A 19,711-nucleotide genomic window follows, 5' to 3' on the forward strand; every position below is an offset into this window, starting at 1 on the left:
ATGGGCTCTGTAGGTGGGGTTAGATTGATCATGGATTATGTTTATATAGATCGGCATAACATTGTGGGGCGAAGGGCCCACACTGTGTTTTCTAATTTTAACTCAACAGCTGTCTTCTTGGGGGCGGGGTCCCGGATTGATGTCAATTGCTCCATATCCAAGGTGTTTTTATTTGCCTATGGAGACCACACCTCCAGCTGGCAGGACAACTCTTGGTGTCCCAGCGCCCTCTTCCAGCAAAGTCCCGCCTGTTCCCGGCGCAATGTTCGCGCTGTCTTCCGTCTGGCGTGCTGTCCGCCCGGCGTCCCGCTGCCCCTTCATCCGGTCCGCTGCAACACCGCAGGGACATGTCTGCCTTAGCTGGCGTCGCGGACGTGGAAATCGACCCCGATGGGGTGTTCAAATACATCCTGGTGCGGCTGAGCCGCAGAGATGGCTCGGAGCACAAGGACATCGTGCGGGGGACCAAGAGCGCCGAGTTTCACAGTAAGTGGGCCCGGGAACTGAGGCCTGCAACCGGCATCTGCTGAGAGTGTCTGCAATGGTTCTGTTTGAATTTTACACACAACAACGGGACCCTGCTTGCCTTTGAATGTTCAATTAATTGTAGAGTGCAAAGTGGACCCGCCCCCTTGGGTATGAAATGCCCAAATACAGCATTGCCTGAGGACTGGAGAGTCCCTGTCCACCAAGGTTTGAATTTCAACTTGGCAGGAGATCTAGTCCACTTGATATACATTGCTTATGCAAGGAGCCCATAACCTCACTGGTTTTACAAGCCAAGAGCTCTGGCTTAAGTATAGGAACTTTAAACGTGGGTGGGGTGTCAGACTAAACTTAACAGGAAATTATATTATGTAAAGTAGTTGTGTTCTAACTTAGATTTATTTGCAAAATGACAGATAGATTGATAATTGAAAAGTAAATAGTGTAGTTAGGAAGTTGTTTGGTGTTATTGGCCTTCATTGGTTGGGGTTGAGTTTGACAGCTATGAGGTTATGTTGTAGCTCTGTAGAAGTCTGCTTAGACCACACTTGGAAAATTGTGTTCATTTCTGGTTGTCTCATTATAGGAAGGATGTGGAAGTTTTAGAGAAGGTGCAGAGGAGATTGACCAGGATAATGCCTGGATTAGAGAGCATGATGTATGGTGAGCTGGGGCTTTTTTCTTTGGAAAACAGGAGGAAGAGAAAGTGATTTGATAAAGGTGTACAAGATGATAGGTATAGATCAAATGGACAGCTAGAGATTTTCTTCCCAGGGTGGAAATGGCTAATTCAGGGGGGCACGATTTTAACTTGTTGGGAGGAATGTCAGAGGCGGGTTTTTACAGGTAGAGTGGTGGGTGTGTGGAACGCGCTGCCACAGATGGTGGTAGAAGCAGATATATTAGGGGCATGTATTAAAAAAAGTGTTTTAAGTGTTTACAGTGCATTGCAATGAGAGGGTGAGCCAACTAGAATGATTAAGCTGGGGAAACAAACTTTTAAGATGGCAGTTTTCATTCTAATAGCACTTTCTAGAAGGGAGTTTTTGGAAAAGGCAGTTTGCAGAATAGGTAGTGTTGAGAATCACTTTTCCTGCCTGCTTCTTTGTCCTGGACACATTCAATCCTGCAGTGATGATATACTGCAGCCAATTATGTTTTCTGCTGAGCTGACAGTTCACTGTAGTTTTTATGTATTGTGAGAGACTTCTGCACCAAAGCAGACAATAATGGCTGATGTGAGGATACTCTCAAATAGAGCAGTTTGGATTTGCTCCATTATGTTCCAGGGAAGAAATGCATTCAATGTTAAGCTTTTTTTGTTAATGAAGGAGATATGTTCTCCTGCTTGATGTCCTGGGAAGTCATGTTGCCCAGGAACTTGAATATTGAAAAGGTGCAAACTGTAGAGTTGACCGTGATGAGTGGGTGGAGAGGGGCACATTTCTCCTGAAGCGGTTGTATCTCTGCTGTTTTGAGGGCATTCGTCTCTAAGTTGTCGTGATTGCACCAGGACATTAACTTGTTTACTTCGAGTGGTACTTGTATTTGACGCCTCTGGTGATTAGCCCAATGACAGTGATGTTGTCCATAGGTTTTATCAGTTTAACTGATGGATCACTGGAGATGCTGTCATTGGTGTATAGCATATATGTCAAACTTAAGGCCCGCGGGCCAAATCCGGCCCTCGGTGGAATTATCTTTGGCCCGCGAGATAATATCTAATTACTATTAAAGCTGGCCCCAGTAATCGAAGCGCCTATGGCATATGATATGGCTAATGCTGAGTTTATTCAGGTACCAGGTTTTCAGGGTTTTTAGTGTTTATTCGGCAGTCTTGCTCGGCAGTCTTCTTCATAAGAAACGGAATTTGTAAAGTGAAACACTTAGACTGAGACACATGAGAGCAGGCTGAAAAAACAGACAACGAAAGCTGCGTTCGCACGCATCCGACTGATCCGGCCCGCATGAAGCTGCATTTTGCTCAATCCGGCCCGTGACCTAAAATGAGTTTGACACCCCTGGTATAGAGACAATAGTGGAGGGATGAGAACACACCCCTGTGGCACACTGTCGTTGAGTCAGTGGGATGTTGAGATGTGCTTGTTCATCTCACTTCCTGCCTCCTGTCACAGAAGATGTTTGTGATCAATCTGCATATGGGATCTGATACGTTAAGTTTACAGAGTTTCTCTGGCAGAAGCTCAGTGATGATGGTATTGAAGACTGAATGAAGATTAACAAAGAGAATCCTGACATATGTTTCGGGGAGTGGAGGTACTGTAGTATGAAGTCCAGAGTGATGTTTACTGCATTAGCCACAGATATGTTGACTCTGCAGGAAATTGTAGCAGATCTAGAAAATTTTTGAATTATGGATTTGAGAAATGACATGACCAGCCTTTCAAAAGTCCTCATCATGACTGATTTTTTTTTTTAAATTTATTTTATTTAGAGATAGGTGACTGTAATTGGCCTGTAGTCATTAGGTCCAGTGATCTTTGATTTTTTTTGGAGACTAGAATAATAACTTATAATAACTTAGAATAATTGGAGACTTGAAATATTCTGGAACCACTGATTGAACATTTTCTGTGAAAATTGTAGACAGCCATTAGCGCAGTGTTTAAGGAACACCACTAGTCACCGGCAGCCAATGACAAAAGGCTCCCTTTATTCCCACTCTTTGCCTCCTGACAATCAGCCAATGCTCTATCCAAGTTAGTATCTTTCCTCTAATACCATGGTCTCTTATTAAGCAGCCTCAAGTGCGGCACCTTATTAAAGGCCTTCTGAAAATCCAAATACACACAGATTCTCCTTCGTCTATCCTGCTTGGACGAACACTAAGGACGAGTGTCACACCTCCTGTGATTGCATGAGAAAGTGCCAGGAGGCAGGAAGGTGGAGGTGGGGAGGATGAGCATACCCGGGACTGAGAGAAAGCAGAAAGGGATGGCTGGTGTGGGATCTCATTGCAGTTGATGGAAATGACAAAGTATGGAGGCACATAGGATGAAAGATGACGCAGGAATTCCTTGTTTGCTCTGTTTGGAAGAAGGTGGGATGAGAGTTGAAGTATGAGAAATAGAGGAGATGTAAAAGTGGGCTATACCAAATATGCCAGAAGGGAAGCTGCACGTCCTGATATTGGAGTAAAGGATAAAGGTACCCTGGGGGTGGCGATGGAGGTGAAGAAAATAGGAGAAAAAAATAACATGCCTACAAGAGACAGGATAGGAGTATGTGTAGTACAAGTACCTAAAGGGATTTATAGTAGATATCAGTGGGTAGTTTCTCTCCTGAGACAGTGAGATCTAGAAAAGGAAGAGAAGAATCAGAAGTTGTAATGGAAAAGGAGTTGGAAGAGTGATGTTGGAGAAAGTTTGGAACAAGGACTGTTCCATGTAGCTTTTGAAAAGGCAGGCATAGCTTTGGCCAATGCATGTGCCCATGGCTACACCCTTGATTTCTAGGATGTGAGAGGAGTCAAAGGAGAAGTTGTTCAAGGTAAGAAAAAGTTTTGCCAGGTGAACGAGAGCATTGGTGGAGGGGAACTGGTGGACTTTGTTGTTAGAAAGAAGCAGTTGACTTTAAAATTTTCCATTTAACGAGTGGGCATGCATGAAGACTGGTCGTCTATAATGAAAATGAGATGGTGGGGGCAGGGAATTGGAAGTTGTCAAAATGGTGGAGGGCTTCTGAGGTGTCCCGTATGTAAATGGATGAGGGGATGAAGGATAGAGTCAAGCTATGAGAGCAGAAACAATGGGTCTACCAAGACAGATCTGATTGTGGATCTCGGGTAAGAGATAGAAGTAGGAAGCTCAGGTTTATGGCACTATCAGATTGGCAGCTATGGCAGGGAGATTTGATTTTTTTTCTGATCTGAAAGGGCAGGAGATGATGGCCTGGTGTTCATGATAGGATCAAGGTAGAGGTCAGTCTGCCAGACTACAATAGCACTGCCCTTGTGTGTGGATTTGATGTGTAGGTGTCACCAAATAGCAGGATACAATATTCAACCCCTTGAGCCTGCTTCCTCAAACTTCATTTTCCTGCTCTACGCCTATCGTCTTTGATTCCTTTAACATCCAGATTTCTTTAAGTGACTAAAAAAAAGTAAGAGATTTAAACAAATTAATCATTACACAGATTATATGATTTAAGAATAACTGTACCTAAACTCCCAGTGGAAGGTTAGGAAGCATATTGTGAATTGCACAACTGGATTTTTAAAAAGCTATGAACTGGCTGTACCATATCTTGTATGTTTTTGGAGGCGTGTTGGCAGTGACATTTCAATCCTCAGTGAATATGAATCTCACCAGGATATTAGGGAAAGAGCTGCAAGTCTTGTTACAATCATCTCTGTAGGAGGTTGAGGAGTGATCTGATGGAGTTATGAGAGGCACAGACAGGGTGAAGGCACATATTCTTTCTTCCCCCCCCCCCCCCCCCAGAGAAAGGATGTTAATTGTAAGAGAGTGTACATAGGTTTAAGATCAAAGGCAAATGACTTAAAAGAGACATCAGGAGCAGCTTCTGCACACAAAGGGTGGTGCGTATTTGGAATGAGTTGCCAGAAATAGGGGTTGAGACAAGCACATCAGTGACATCTAAAAACCATGTAGATAAACACATGGATAGAAAAGTTTTAGAGAACATTCGGCCAAACTCTGGCAGGTGGGTCTAGCTCTCTGGGTAACACAGTCAGCATGGTTGAGTTGAGCCAAAAGGACCTTTTTCCACCCTGAATGGCTCTGTGACACCTGCATGGAATTTTAGTTCAAAAATATTTCTACAAAACAGATGGTTTACTTGATGAAAATGGTGGCATTAGGTGGGCTGTTAACTATGTTATCAATTTAATGCAGATCACATCTTTGAAAAGTTAAGTTCTGAAGTGGAGAAGCTGGAACTGGAGTGCAAATGTCTAGGAGGAGGAAAGATTCAACACAACCCCAACGAGAAGAAAATCCGAGTATTTGGCCTCTCCACGGTGAGCATTATTGTAACTCCTGAAGTGAAGTGGAATGTGGGGTCACTTAATAAAGTAATATCCCATTACCAAGAATAGGCATTGTGACATACTGGGAGGTAAGTTTAGGAGAGCAAAGCTGAGAACAATGACATGCACGTTCATTGCATATTGTCTAATTGCTGTTGGAGAAACAGTCTAGATGAAGGGTCTTGACCCAAAAATAGTGACTGTCCGTTTCTCTTTAGAGACGCTGCCTGATCTGCTGAGTTCCTCCACTTTATGTGTGTTGCTTTTAATCTATTGGCAGTTTGATAGGTGGTTAGTAAAAATGAACAGCTGTTCTAAGTGTAACACTTACCCAACAGGCTGGTATATGTCTAGGGGAAAAGGAGATCCAGCCACTCACCAACCCCGCCTCCCGTACACGCAGGTGCTGTGAGAATCGAGTTTATGCCTCGCGCCGCTCACCGTATCAACTTCACACCAAATACCGTTATGAAATACCCTTTATAGAATTTACTAACATTAACTAAAGAAGTATTAGGCAATACAATATATATATATATATATACAAGGAAAGAAAAAAACAAAAGGCGCCAACTTATCAAAGTTCAGTCAGTGTAGTGCACATCGTAGGAGCTCAATCAACGAATCATCCGACAGCCACGTCGTCACCCCTGGGACCACCCGGTGGTCTTACAAGCCATCTAGCGCCAGTCGCGGTGGTCCTACAAGCCATCCAGCGCCCGTCCACCTTCCTCGTCCGTCTCTCCTGCCGACTCCCCTCACCCCCAAGTTCCCAGCCTCACAAAACACAATAACATTCCCCATTGATTAACAAATGAATACAATTACCATATCAGCCATTCTAAAGCGAAACAACGGCGAGAGAAACATTTAACAGACAAAGAAACATTCCTACTCGTAACAAACCAAAGAAGCCCTTTTTAGTAACATACACCGGACATTGTACATAAGGTCACAGAGAATGGTCTGTCTAGTAGATTATTCATCAAGGCCAGTGGCTTCCATCCTTTCGCTGTTGAGTGACAGCATTATTGTACAGTAATGCAGTTCTGCAGCTATCAGGCGGCTCAGACAATGTTGTAATCTATATGAACTTCTGGATTTTTGCTCCTTTCAGGCAACAAGCTTGGAAAGAATGCAAAACAGTTGGAAACTTGCATTCAAAAAAGCTTGCAAGGTGTATTTGCCTTTAGGTAGGCATTAGTGCCACATTTACCTGAGGAGGAAAAGTGAAGAACTGGCCTCTGTACATTTGCTAACACTGTTCATGTCTTTAGTTAAACGGGGAGTGCCGCTGCAGTGCTCCTGGTTTGTGCCATTTAAAAAGTAATGCAGTGCTCTTTGTCAAAAGTCATCTGGTGGCTATATGACACTGTTCCCAGGGACTGCATATACACAGCAGCTGCCGAATATTGCAAACTGGCATGTTTCCATTACCTAGGAGTATGTGCTGAGAGAACTCTGAAGTTTGGTATGACTGTAACAAAGGCTCACTTGAGAAAAGCCACAGCTAAATACTGTGCTGTTACAGACATTCTGAACTGCAGAGCATTGAGGGAATCATTGGAAACCAAGCAATTGTACAGCAGCAAGAATATACAGTAAAGTATCAGGTACTCTTACATCTCAGGTTTTGGGTTGACAAAGCGGTGGATTTGACTGTCCTTGTAGACCCTTATTCCTTCTGGGCTTCAGATCTGCAGTGTACTTTGTTGAATTCTGTATCATTTTGCCTTGTTGTTATGGCTAGCTGTGTACATGGACAGATAGGGTGCTCCTTGCTCTCCGTCAGTGGTAATGTGAAAAGCTGGTCAAATGAGGCACTGAGGACCTGACTTTGAGAATATTTACCCAGTGATGAAACAGCAGATGTCACACTATCTCCATATTGATCATGGCTTTCACATTCTCCAGTCATCTCGTGCCTAGGGATTGAAATTCCTAACGCATGAAGTTTCAGGTCGCCCTGTTACCTTTATTTTCTTGTGTTGGCAGTTTCGGTATGACACTGAACAACTTTGCTGGATTTTGGAATAATTTTGTCAGGTGCAAGTTACTACTTATTCTAAAGTTCTTTCACAAAAGGCTGTAAATCTTGCTAAGGTTGTGTTACATGGAACTATAATATTAATTAAGCAATTTATACTCCTGCATCATACCAATTTGAAATGTCATTTGGAATGAAGTACCAAATTGAGATTATATACAGAGTACCATTTACACTCTGTGAACCATCTTTAATATACTCATGTGAATATATGTGAATATCATTAATTATTTTGTCTCAGTTCAACAATGAAGTTTCTTAGGACATCACATGTTGAATTTAACTCTGACATTTATAAACCTGATCTGTGAATACCAGAGTGAAGTTCAAGGGATTTTAGATTTAGCTGTTTTTTTTTCTCTTTGCTGTCCTCTTCTGAAAGCAACATCTGGGCTTGTGTTACCTGATGACCATCCTGTTACCTGCTTATGGAGGTTTCAATGTCTGTACCTAATCTTGAACTCTCACAATATCTGTATTTACTTTGCAGCTTGAGCAGGAACTTCAGTTAGATATAAAGTGTTGTGTACAATGAAAGTGAATATAAGTAATCTTCATGCCCCCTCTCTTTCAGGGTTTTGGGAAAGCAGATCACTCTGTTTCTGTGGAAAAGTTGAAGACTGTGTACAAGGACTATGAAATTACTTGGTCAGATGATACCAAATAAAAAAGAAGAATCTCTTGGATTATTCTCCATCAAGATTAATGTAAAACTTTGTTCAAGTAGCTTCTGTTTCTTGACGAGTTCAGTTTATTTATAGAATTTGTTTGAGCTGTGATGGTGCTAAGATACTTGTACACATTGGCATTCAGCAGAAAGAGTATAATACACTTTAAGTTTCTTTACCTCATAAATGATATCTTGTGAATTTTTTCTCTCAAATATATTTGTATGGGAATGTCATTAAGTTCAACATGGCTAAGAAATAATTGATCATAAGCTTCTTATAATCTTTTCTGGTTGAGGCAATGTGTTAGCTAGTGTTTGTCATGGGTATGGATTCCTGCTCGTGCTCTTCATGTGTTTGTAATTAATTAGGTGAAATATTTGTATCAAAGTGCTCCACTGAATTTACAAAGCTCAGGGAATTGTTGAATATTGGAGTGGCTGAGACATTTAAATTCAGTTCATTAAACACATTTGAAATTAAATTTAATCATAATATGATGACTATGGTAATCTAATAATTACTAGGGTATAAAAACTTATGAACTTGATAAAAAAATGCTACCCTGTCTGGTCAATGCATGACATCAGATTCACAATAGTGTGATTATTGAGCCATTGTCAATTGTACCAGCCATTAAGATAGAGAAAATGATTGAAAATGGAATCATGACTCATGGGCGCAACAAAGGGATGCACAGCCAAGTTGAATCTTCAAGCAGCTCCTCTCTAACATCTGAGGATATGCCAATACTATAGGAACTGTCCCACAGGGTAGTCAAGCAACTATATCACAATATTGTTCATTGTCCCAATTCCTCCATTACTATCTCCAGAAACACTTTGTTCTACTGACAGGACTGATGTAGCCAACATAGTGGCACAATAGTAAGTAGTTGAGAGAATGGAACCAAATCCTAATTATTTACTGGACTCATGGCATCATCCAGCACAGTCATAGAAACGTACTACTGAATCAACCTACTGTGTTCTGTTAGGCAATGAATCAGTATCTCTGTCTCTATTGAACACTCTCAGGAACAGTGAGAATAGCGAGGGCTAGAATATATTCTGTCACACAGAATGGCCAAGTAGCTGTGTGTATCCTGAGGAATACTGTGATTAGAATAGATCTGCTGGAAATTGTGAAAGAAACAACATGAGTGGGTCAACTTTGTTCCATCTAATCTGGTTCCAAGGCCTCTATTCATAATGGTATTGAATGAAATGTCTGTAGAAAAATTCTAAAAATAATAATGTCTTCACATTAAGAATATCTTCGAATCTATTGTGCAAGATACAACCACCACATTAATAGGGATAGACATGGAAATGATTTAATAGTTCAAAATTGAGCAACCATGGGATGCCAAAAGCCTTGTGAGTCTCAGCATGTTTTCTACTATAATTTGACAGCTAATTACTAAACATGTTGTTCACTCTGATCTCACTATTTACACTAGAGGCCAAACCTGATTATTGGATAGCACTGTGGCAGTGCTGCTTCACAGCTTCAGCGGCCGAGGTTCCATCCTGGCCTGTGTGGAGTTTGCACGTCCTCCCAGTGACCGAGTGAGTTTCCTCTGATTTCTTCCCACATCTATTTTATCCTTTTTGGATGCTTAATCACCACTAGGGTTTACGTGAGTGATAGGAACTAGAAAGAATTGATGGGAAAGTGGGAAGAATAAAATTGATTGGTATTAGATTGTTGCTTGACGTTTGCCATGGATTCAATAGGCCCTAGGGCCTGTTTCTGTGCTGTATGTCTCTGTGACTGTGAAGGCATGCTGGGAGTAGTATCAGGTGTAGTAAGAAACATGGTGCCAGCATAAAGAACCTTCATATTAAGGATGAATGCATTCTTAACTTTTGTGGTAAAATATTGTATACAGCTAAGCAGCCTTATAAGCAATAGGTCAGCACAAATTTGCAATCCTACCTACATCCATTTGTGAGTGGTAGTGAACAATTAAACAGCCAACAATAGGAGAAAGCCACAGGAATGCCACATTGAAAGGTACATTGTATGAACAAGGACAGCAGATCAGCTTAATCTCCCTCCACATGGCATACTGACCTACAGTTAAGTCATAGTTGCTGGACTAAAGTTATTGAACAACACTGATGGAGCACCTTTGCCAACTGGAACACCAGCTTCTTAAAAGTAATTGGAGACAGGAATGAGGTGCAGGTTTTGCCGGTGTTGTGCATGTCCTGAGAACAAACATACACTTCCACACAATTTGGAGGCTTTGTAGACTGAAGAGCCACTAGCACAGCTCAGCTGGTAAATGTTAAAACACCACAACAACTTGAATAACAACAAAAGAACACTTTTCTAACAGTGAGTGCAACCGAAATAGTAACCGAGCTATGTATTTTCATTTATGATAAAATTTCTGCTGCTGTTTTTGAAGGCAAAACATCTTAAAAGGGAAACCCAATGCTTAGAATGTATTTAGTGATGTTAAACTGCTGCTGCTTGAATTCAGTTCAAATATAGTTTTGTTTGACCTCAGAAGCTCTATTAAAACCATAATTGTGAAACTAACATCTGTCTTAAAAAAAAAAACAATCAAAATATTGCAGTATTCACAATGTAACAGCCAGTGGAAATGTTCACTTCCCTTCAATTAGATAGTTTGCAACAGCCTTTTGGTAGATTCTGGTAATACAGAAGGGAAAAAATACTACTACTTATCAAGCAACTGATGAGAAACTTTATTCAAAAAGCAATTTTACAGCCAGTAGTTTCCAGAAATTTGTGTGGTTAAACAGTTTGGCGGATGTTTTAATATTAACTCCTCGCATATTGTACTGCAGTATTTGAATGAATACCAAATGAGCACTTTCCTGTTAACGGAACAAAACCCACATGAAGAACAATTCTGCTGCAGGCTGTCTGTGAATGCCCCCTTGTGTTTAATTATGGAACTATAAGTGCTATTTTAGACTTATCAGACCTACTCTTTATGGAAGGAGCCGATTTTCAAGGGAATAATGGAGAAGTCAAATCAAGAGGCATCGAAATGCATTGAACAGGCTGATGATGGAGTAATGGAGGAGAGCCATGTGGAGTGGATTGCGAAGAAATGGGGTAAATGATAGAGGAAAGGGGAGATGCAGAGAAACAGTGAAGATGGGAGTAGATAATCTCCAGAAAGGGATATAGTTGATGGTGGATGTGCAGAGGAGGATTTGAGGGTAGGAAAGGGATGGGATATGAAAGTCAGGGTGTTGGAGAGGTGATAGGGAGAGTTGAAGGGTACATTAAGAGGTGATCAGTTTAATAGGGTTTTGTGCTTGGAAAATGATGGAGAGAGTAGGCAGATCAATGGCATTGTTATTGGTTTACTTCTGTTATGTGCTCTGAGAAACAGTGAAAAGTTCTTGTTTGCATGCCATCCAGACAGATCTCTTCATGCAGAAGTACAGCAAGGTTGTAAAATGGATGGGTGTGGAAGACGATCAAGTTCCTCTTCGGGACCTGTCCCTCGGTTACATAATATCACTTTAGTTCTGGAAAGTGGACTTAACACCCAAGATTTCTTCTCACGCTGGATGGTCACTGCACACCAACTAATTCATAAGATGGATGTACCTAACCTGCTGAGTTCCTCCAGCATTATGTGTGTATTGCTCAACTAATTCATGGAGTTGACAAAGGGTCTTGGTCCAATGGCAAGTAACCAATAACACATTCACCAACAAACAGCGACACTCAGCACACTTCTGTAAACCCATTCCTCATTCTGTTCTGTGCCCACTGTCCCTAACACAGTCCTTGCTCCAGAGGGTCATTCCATGTGCAAGCACACAGCCATACAGTGACTATTTTGTCTGTGCAGATATGACCAAAGGCAAGTTATTATGCAGCCCAGAGGCAAGAGTTGTTCACTCATCAATGGCAGCAATTTGCCCATGCATTTTAGATAATGTCAACCTATATTGTATGGAAAATTATAAAGGGAAAAACACAGGCCACTTGAAAAGGACTTCTGGTAGTTATGATTTGTTAAGGAGATATGCTATTGGGTTGAAAAAATTGCTAACATTAGCTCCTCTAAGAACATAATGTGAACACTCAATCAGGCAGATGATGGACCATCACTGATATTTGAATTATGATTTCCTAATTAGTTCAGTTTTGGATTATTTGGTTTCCTGATATGTTTGCACATACACGTATGTCCAGTTACTGCTCATATCAACTCCAACAGATTGACAGTATCTACAGTGGATTGATTATGTAACAACAGTTATACAATTGACACTTCATTTTTTGGCGCCCAACTTTGCTTTCACCGTCAAAGCTTCACAAAAACAGGAACTCGGAGTTAATTGTATTTAAGGTGATGAAAATGTATTTCCTATCGTGGGTCTGCATTTTGAGCCATGCCTTATTCATTGTAAGTAGTGAAAATATAGTTCCTTATTATTAGTGGTGTGTTTACTTAACTCAAATAAGATGTGGGAGATAATTACTTTGCATTACTTTTGGAAAGATCCCTTTCATGTAATATATTTTAACAAATTTGTTTTCACTAGAGAACCATTTTCAGTTTTATAGTTGTTGAACTTATGACATTGAAAATGGACCCTGAATGAGCCATGAAGTTGACCAAATGTGTCATTTCTAGAGAATTGTTTTCTCGATTTAACAGGCATATCAGCAAGGCAGTTAATGTTACAGTACTTGGAGGGTTGGAAGAAAGCGTCATGAAACATTACCAAAGTTTCAGGAATGGCAGCTACTATGAATCAAAGGGAATAAATGAACATCCACTGCCACGGTGTGGTGAGATGGTGAAATAAAGTTCCTGAGTGTGGCTAGCACACCAACTGTCAAGTTTTGTTTGGTCCTGGTAATTGGTACACATATTGTTGTCAGATGTACCAAGATGCAGTTAAAAAAAACTTGGTTTTGCAAGCCATCCATACAGATCTTTTCAAAGCCTAAGTACATTAACGTAATACAAATGAAAAATCAATAACATGTTACAAATCATAAACATGAGTAAGTCTGCAGATGCTTGAAATACTAATGTATGCGTAGTCAAGTGGTTAAGGCGTTGCTTTAGTGATCTGAAGGTTGCAAGTTCGAGCCTCAGCTAAGGCAGCGTGTTGTGTCCTTGAGCAAGGCACTTAACCACACATTGCTCTGCGATGACACCGGTGCCAAGCTGTATCGGCCTAGTACCCTTCCCTTGGACAACATTGGTGGTGTGGAGAGGGGAGACTTGCAGCATGGGCAACTGCTGGTCTTATATACAACCTTGCCAGGCCTCAGTCAACGTGGAAATTGATGGACAGCCAAAGAAGAAGATAGTTACAGAGAGGTTCAGTGGAGGTAGACCTTAAGATACAAGGCCATAACAAGGTAGATTGTGAAGTCAAGAGTCCATCTTATTGTACCAGGGGACTGTTCAATAGCAGAATAGAAGCTGCCCTTCAGACCGGTTCCATATGCTCTCAGACTTTTGTATCACATGTATGATGGGAGCGAGAAGAAGAGAGGATGTCTGGGGTGAATAAGTATTTGATTATGTTGGCTGCTTTATCAAGGCAGCAAGAAGTATAGACAGAGCCCATGGAGGGTAAGCTGGTTTCTGTGATGTGCTGATGGTGTCCACAACTCTGCTTTTTCTTGTGGTTCCATCAGAGTCATTGCCATATCAAACTGTGATTCATTCGATTAGGATGCTGTCTGCTGCATTGATAAAAACTGGTGAGAGTCAAAGGAGACCTGCCAAATTTCTTCAGCCTCTTGAAGAACTATGCCACTGGTGAGCTTTCTTGGACGTGGCATCTATGTGGTTAAACTAGGACAGGCTGTCAGTATTATTCACTCCTAGGAACTTGGATCTTTCAACCCTCCTAATCTTAGCATCATTGATGTAAAAAGAAGTCTGTGCACTGCCCCTCTTTCTGAATTCAGTGACTACATCTTTTATTGTAACGACAACATGCCACAAGACTCTTTCCTTTTTGTACTCCAACTCATCATTATTTGAGATTCAGCCCACTATGGTGATGTTATCTGCAGATTTGTAGATGGAACTGGAGCGGAACTTGGCCATGAATTAATGAGTTTATTGGGAGTAGAGTAGGAGGCTGAGGACACAGCCTTGTTGCTCATTAGTGTTGAGAATAATTTTAGTGCAGGTATTGCTGTCTGTCCTTACTGATTACAGTCTGGTTTGGTCAGGAAGATAAGGACCCAATTGCAAAGGAAGACACTGAGTCCCTGGTCTAGGAGGTTAGAGATGAGATTGCTTGGAATTGTAGTATTGAAGGCAGAGCAGTAGTCAATAAATAATAATCTAATACTGTATAGGCATCCTTACTGTCCAGACGCTCCGGAAATGTATGGCCAGGGAGATGTCAATCGTTGTGGACCTGTTTAAGTGAATTAAGGCTGGAGTGGATGTGTGCCATAGCCAGTTTCATAAAGCTCTTTATAATGGTGTATATTAGTGCCACCGGGCGGTAGTCATTCAGGCACATTACCTTGTTTTTCTTAAGTACCAGGATGATAGTAGTCATCTTAATGCAGGTGGAAACCACATATTGAAGTAGGAAGAGTTTAAAAATGTCAACAAGTATGTCCGGCAGCTGATATGTGCAGGATCTATCCAGGGTCACCATCTGGGCCAGATACTCTCCATGGGTTCAAGCTCTGGAAAACTAATCTGAAGTCTGCAATAGTGACTGGGTTCTGATATATTAGAGTTTATCGAGGTGGGTGGTAGAACTCCCTGGTCATGGTGTTTTGGCATTTCTATTGAATATTTGATAGATTAATTTGTCAAAGGAATTTTAGTCCTGATGTATACAGTATTTAATACTGCCATGCTAAAGGCAATATTTAATTTTCATTTTCATTTTAATAATATTAACTAAAATTATCATTACACCATTTAATGATACAGGAATAATTAATACTACAACTTTTACTATATAGTTAATATTGATATTCTAAAATTGCTGTTTGGGATTTGAAAAAATTAAACTGTAAATAACACTGGCGTCTCCGGGATTGGTGTGGCAGGAGGTGAAAAGTTCCATTCTCTGAATTCAGCCTTCTCATAAATGAGCAGTTATTCAGTTTCCAGTGATTCTATTGTTTCAAGTATATCTGACAGCAAAGCTGAAATAGCAGGAAGTAATTTACTAGTGCCTCTGAATTACTGGAAAGAGATATATTTTAATTAAGAGACCTTGATGCCAAAATATACATACGTGGCTTAAGTATTCACGTTAGTCAAAAAGTTAATGAGGACAAATGTACATCAACAAAAAAAACATATTTTGTAGTTCTTGTACATTTTTGTTAATTGATCCAAGACATTTCTGAAGGCTAAAATCTGATAATAATTGATATTCATATCAGGAATATGTCACATACAATATTATGCAAAAGTCTTAAAGCACATATATTTGACTAGGGTGCCTAAAACTTTTGCATAGCTTTGCAGTAATTTTATGCATTGCACTGTGCTGCTGCAAAAAAAACTTTTCATGACATAAATGAGTGATAGTAAACCTAATTCTGATATGGGTCTCTATTGTGGACTGAGAATAGGAAGGGGGTAGGGAGAAGAGGTATCATGGTTGGGGGAAAAGTGGAATGGAGAGAGGAGGAAACAGCAAAAAGACGTTCTGTAGTGATCAGTAAACCAATAGTTTGAAATCAAATATCCTTGCTTGGTGTCTCAAGGCTGGGTGTGTCTGCACCCATGACCCCCTCGGCACTCCTTCTCTGCCACCTGTCCCTCACCCCTCCCGCAGTACCCCTCCCTCACCATTCCCAACATCCTTTGCTCCTGCCAAATTTACAAACTTACTCCCTGCTCCACATTGACAAATATAGTACTGTGCAAAAGTCTTGAGCACCCTAGCTAAATATATGTTGCTAAGGCTTTTGTACATTACTCTAAATTCTGCGCCATCACCCTATTTACACAATTCTGACTCCCATGCCTGTAGCTTGACAAATTTTACACCTTTCACCAATGTTTCAGGTATTGATAAGGATATAGATAACCTAGCAGCAGAGGTTCTAAGTTAAAATAAAGTCTCCTTCCTTATTATATTATTTAACAGATACACAGGTTCAGTCCTGACACCAAGTGTTGACTGGGTAGAGTTTGTATATTCTCTCTGGCTTTTATCTGGGTGTTCCCTTTTCCTTCTGCAATCTTACAATGATAAGGGTTACACCATGATATGGGTTAATGGCGAGAAAGAATCACAGGGGCAGACCTCACAAGATAATAAATGATGGAGTAGTAGGAAGCAAACAAGAGATTCTGCGGATGCTGGAAATCTTGAATAACACATACAAAATGCAGGAGGAACACAGCATCTGTGGAAGGGAATAAAAGTTGGCATTTCAGGCCTTTCATTAGGACTCAATGGGAGGAGCTGGAAGTGAAATTCTTTTGGGTAAGTATCAGTTCTGCCAGATATAAGAGGTTGGTGATGGAGGGGAACTGGTTAGGTTGTCTGGCCCAGAAAGAAGTGGAGAGTCTTGAGGCCTTCCTGATGAGGGATAGGTATATACAGGATGACGTCCATAGTGAAAATAAGATGATCAGGGCCAGAAAACTTAAAATTATAGAAGTGATGGAGAGAATGAGGAAGTGTCACAGATGTAGGTAGGAAGAGACTGAACCAAGTGGGACAAAATGGAATTGAGGTCTGTGGAGAAGAAGTAGGCAGAAACAATGGACCTAGAGAGACCTGTTCTCAGCCCAAACCATTGACTGTTTATTCCCCTCCATGGATATCGCCTGACCTGCTGATTTCCTCCAGCATTTTGTTTGTAGAATTTAGTATCAGAATTAGGGTGAGGTAAGGAGAAAGTAATGAGCCTAATTAGGCCATTGTGGATGTGATGGACTGAATGGCTTCCTATCTCATTATTAAATTTATCTCAATCTTGGAACAATGGGAGATACTGAATAGCTTCAAGGGGATAAGGAGAAATGTTCGCACAAAGAGAAAGATTGGACTGCCAAATACAGAAACCTGGGGGTAAGATATGGCAGAAAGGGACTTGTGTCAGACACTGAGAGCTTAGAATATCAGACTATATGGAAAGGAACATTAGCTGAGAAAAGAGAGGGCATGAAAATATATTGGCAAATATAGTCAGTGGCCACTTCATTGGGTGCCTCTAGTACCTAATAAAGTGGTCACAGGAGTGGAAACTGGTCTTCTACTGCTGTAGCCCATCCACTTTGAGGTTTGATGTGTTGTGTATTCAGAGTTGCTCTTCTGCATATTAATGTTGTAATGTGTGGCCATTTGAATTACTGTCACATTCCTGTCTGCTTGAACCAATCTGGCCATTCTTTGACCTCCTCTTTCAGTAACAGGGCACTTTATGCCCACAGAACAGCCATCCACTGTATTTTTTTTGTTTTTTTTGCATTATTTCCTGTAAACTCTAGGGATTGTCATGCATGAAAATTCCATAGACCAGCAGTTTCTGAGATACTAAAACCACCCTGTCTGGCACCAACAATCATTCCAGTCAAAGTCACATAGATCACATTTCTTCCCCGTTCTGATGTTTGGTCTGAATGACAACTGAAACTCTTGACCATGTCTGCGTGCTTTTATTGTCACAATGGTGCAGATGTGGCCCACGTGTGGAGTGAGAGACATTGACGCGGGTCGATAGTTCACAGACTTTAATGCAAACAGTGTTAAAAGGAAAAGAAAGCAATAAACGCTTGGCCAAACAGGGTCGTTAACTAAAACTCTCAAACAGAAAACGAAGCCTACACTGCGGCTGAAGAGAACAACTAAATATAAAACAAATACTGCTAGTCTTCAGAGTCAGTTGACTCGACAGTCCAATTTCCCAGGAAAGGCCAAATGCAAGCAGGCAGCAAAACATTGCTGTGTCCAAGTCTCAACAAATACTACAATGGAATGAATTGAGTTAAGTACTATCACAATGAAATAATAATTAGCTGACACCTGCATATTCATGAGCACAGTTGCCGAATCCTTGGTTGTGACATTTATGCATGAAAGTTCTCCCACAGGATTGGCTGATTAGATATTAGAATTAACAAGTGGGTGTACAGGTATACTTAATAAAGTGGCCACTGAGTGTATTGTCAAAGTACATAGTAAAGCAATTGTACAGTAAAGTGCAGCAGTATAAATTAATCTTTGGGTCAAAATGGTGCCAGGGAACAACATACCTCAGGTGACGTCTTCTACTTAGTCCATGAAACAGTTTCTTTCACTTCTTTTATTTTTTTAAATGGTGTGTTTCTGGTACCGTGATCTACAGTTGGATGGTGTGTTTTCAGGCGGATTGAGCGATCTGGTGCTTTGCTGTCTCCAAGACGGTTCCAGGAGGTGAGTGACCTCAAGGCCAAGAGGTGGAGCATGAGCATATGATTGACCCCATTTCTCACTGATTGAAGAGTCAAGGAAGATTGAAACATTAAGGCAAGTGTGGAAGTCAAGCGAGTGTTCAGCATTATTCACCAACGTCTTGCTGGCTGCTGCCGGAGGAGTTATCTCTTTCTCTCCTTTCATGCTGTCGGAGTGTGGTACTGAAATTTTGGGTCCACAGTTTATGGATTGAACTGTAGCTCAATTGGACTCTTTCGATTTTATGTTTTGATATTCCGTGTTTTCATTCTTTCTTTCTTGTTGCTGTTTGCGTGATGTTTTATTTTTGCATGCGGGGGGGGGGGGTGTTGATGTTTTTGTTGCTGTTTGCGTGATGTTTTATTTTTGCATGCGGGGGGGGGGGTGTTGATGTTTTTGTTGCTGTTTGTGTGATTGATTTTTTGTGCGTGAGGATTTGATGTTCTTGTTGCCATTTGTTCGATTTTTTTTGCATGTGCGATGTCGATTTTTTTCTCTTTGAAATGCTTCCATGGTTTTCTTTGTTTCATGACTGTCTCAGAGTTGTGTACTGCACACATTTTTTTGATAATAAATGTACTTTGGACTTTGAAGAATATCCAAATACATTTATTACATTAAGTGTAAAGGATAACCGAGGAGGAGCAATTTATTGCCTTTTAGAGGCAATAAAAGCTAAGTCGCTTATGAAAACAGAGGATCTGCTTAGGAAACTTAGTGAATATTTTGAGACTTTCTTCTCAAAAGAGGGGGTTGAGGCCATTGATGTAGTTAAATGAGACAAGTGAAATATTAGATGGGATAAATACAGTTGAAGAGGAGGATTATTATCTTTGGAAATGGATTTATTGCCCGGACTGGATGACATTTATCCCTGACTCTTAAAAGAAACGAGGAATCTGTGATGTCTCTGATATTTTTTAACTGCCCCCAGCTATACGAGTGGTGGTAGAATATTAGAAAACCACTAATGCTTGTAGGAAGAGATTTCTCTGATTTTCTTCCGGAGAGAGATGAATTATATATTGAATTTGCTTCAGTGTCTCTAGTGAAGTAGCTCTTAGCTATTGGCAGACAGACCATTTTATCTATTTTT

At 40.8% G+C, this 19,711-nt stretch overlaps 1 protein-coding gene across 1 annotated transcript; it reads left to right on the forward strand.

Moving 5' to 3' along the window:
* Window positions 1-236: 236 nt before the first annotated feature.
* Window positions 237-8,399, forward strand: LOC140737134 (14 kDa phosphohistidine phosphatase). The gene is made up of 3 exons (XM_073063327.1): window positions 237-486; window positions 5,364-5,488; window positions 8,119-8,399. The coding sequence occupies exons 1-3, from the start codon at window positions 348-350 to the stop codon at window positions 8,209-8,211; spliced, it is 357 nt and encodes a 118-aa protein (XP_072919428.1). The 5' UTR covers window positions 237-347; the 3' UTR covers window positions 8,212-8,399.
* The last annotated feature ends 11,312 nt before the right edge of the window (window positions 8,400-19,711 follow it).

Source organism: Hemitrygon akajei, chromosome 12, assembly GCF_048418815.1.
Source record: "Hemitrygon akajei chromosome 12, sHemAka1.3, whole genome shotgun sequence".
Classification (NCBI taxonomy): Eukaryota; Metazoa; Chordata; class Chondrichthyes; order Myliobatiformes; family Dasyatidae; genus Hemitrygon; species Hemitrygon akajei.

Excerpts from the sequence above, each read along its gene's own strand:
- LOC140737134 (XM_073063327.1), top strand. The coding sequence starts at position 348 with ATGTCTGCCTTAGCTGGCGTCGCGGACGTGGAAATCGACCCCGATGGG. Across the intron at positions 487-5,363 it reads CAAGAGCGCCGAGTTTCACA|ATCACATCTTTGAAAAGTTA; the intron begins GTAAGTGGGCCC and ends AATTTAATGCAG. Across the intron at positions 5,489-8,118 it reads GAGTATTTGGCCTCTCCACG|GGTTTTGGGAAAGCAGATCA; the intron begins GTGAGCATTATT and ends CCTCTCTTTCAG.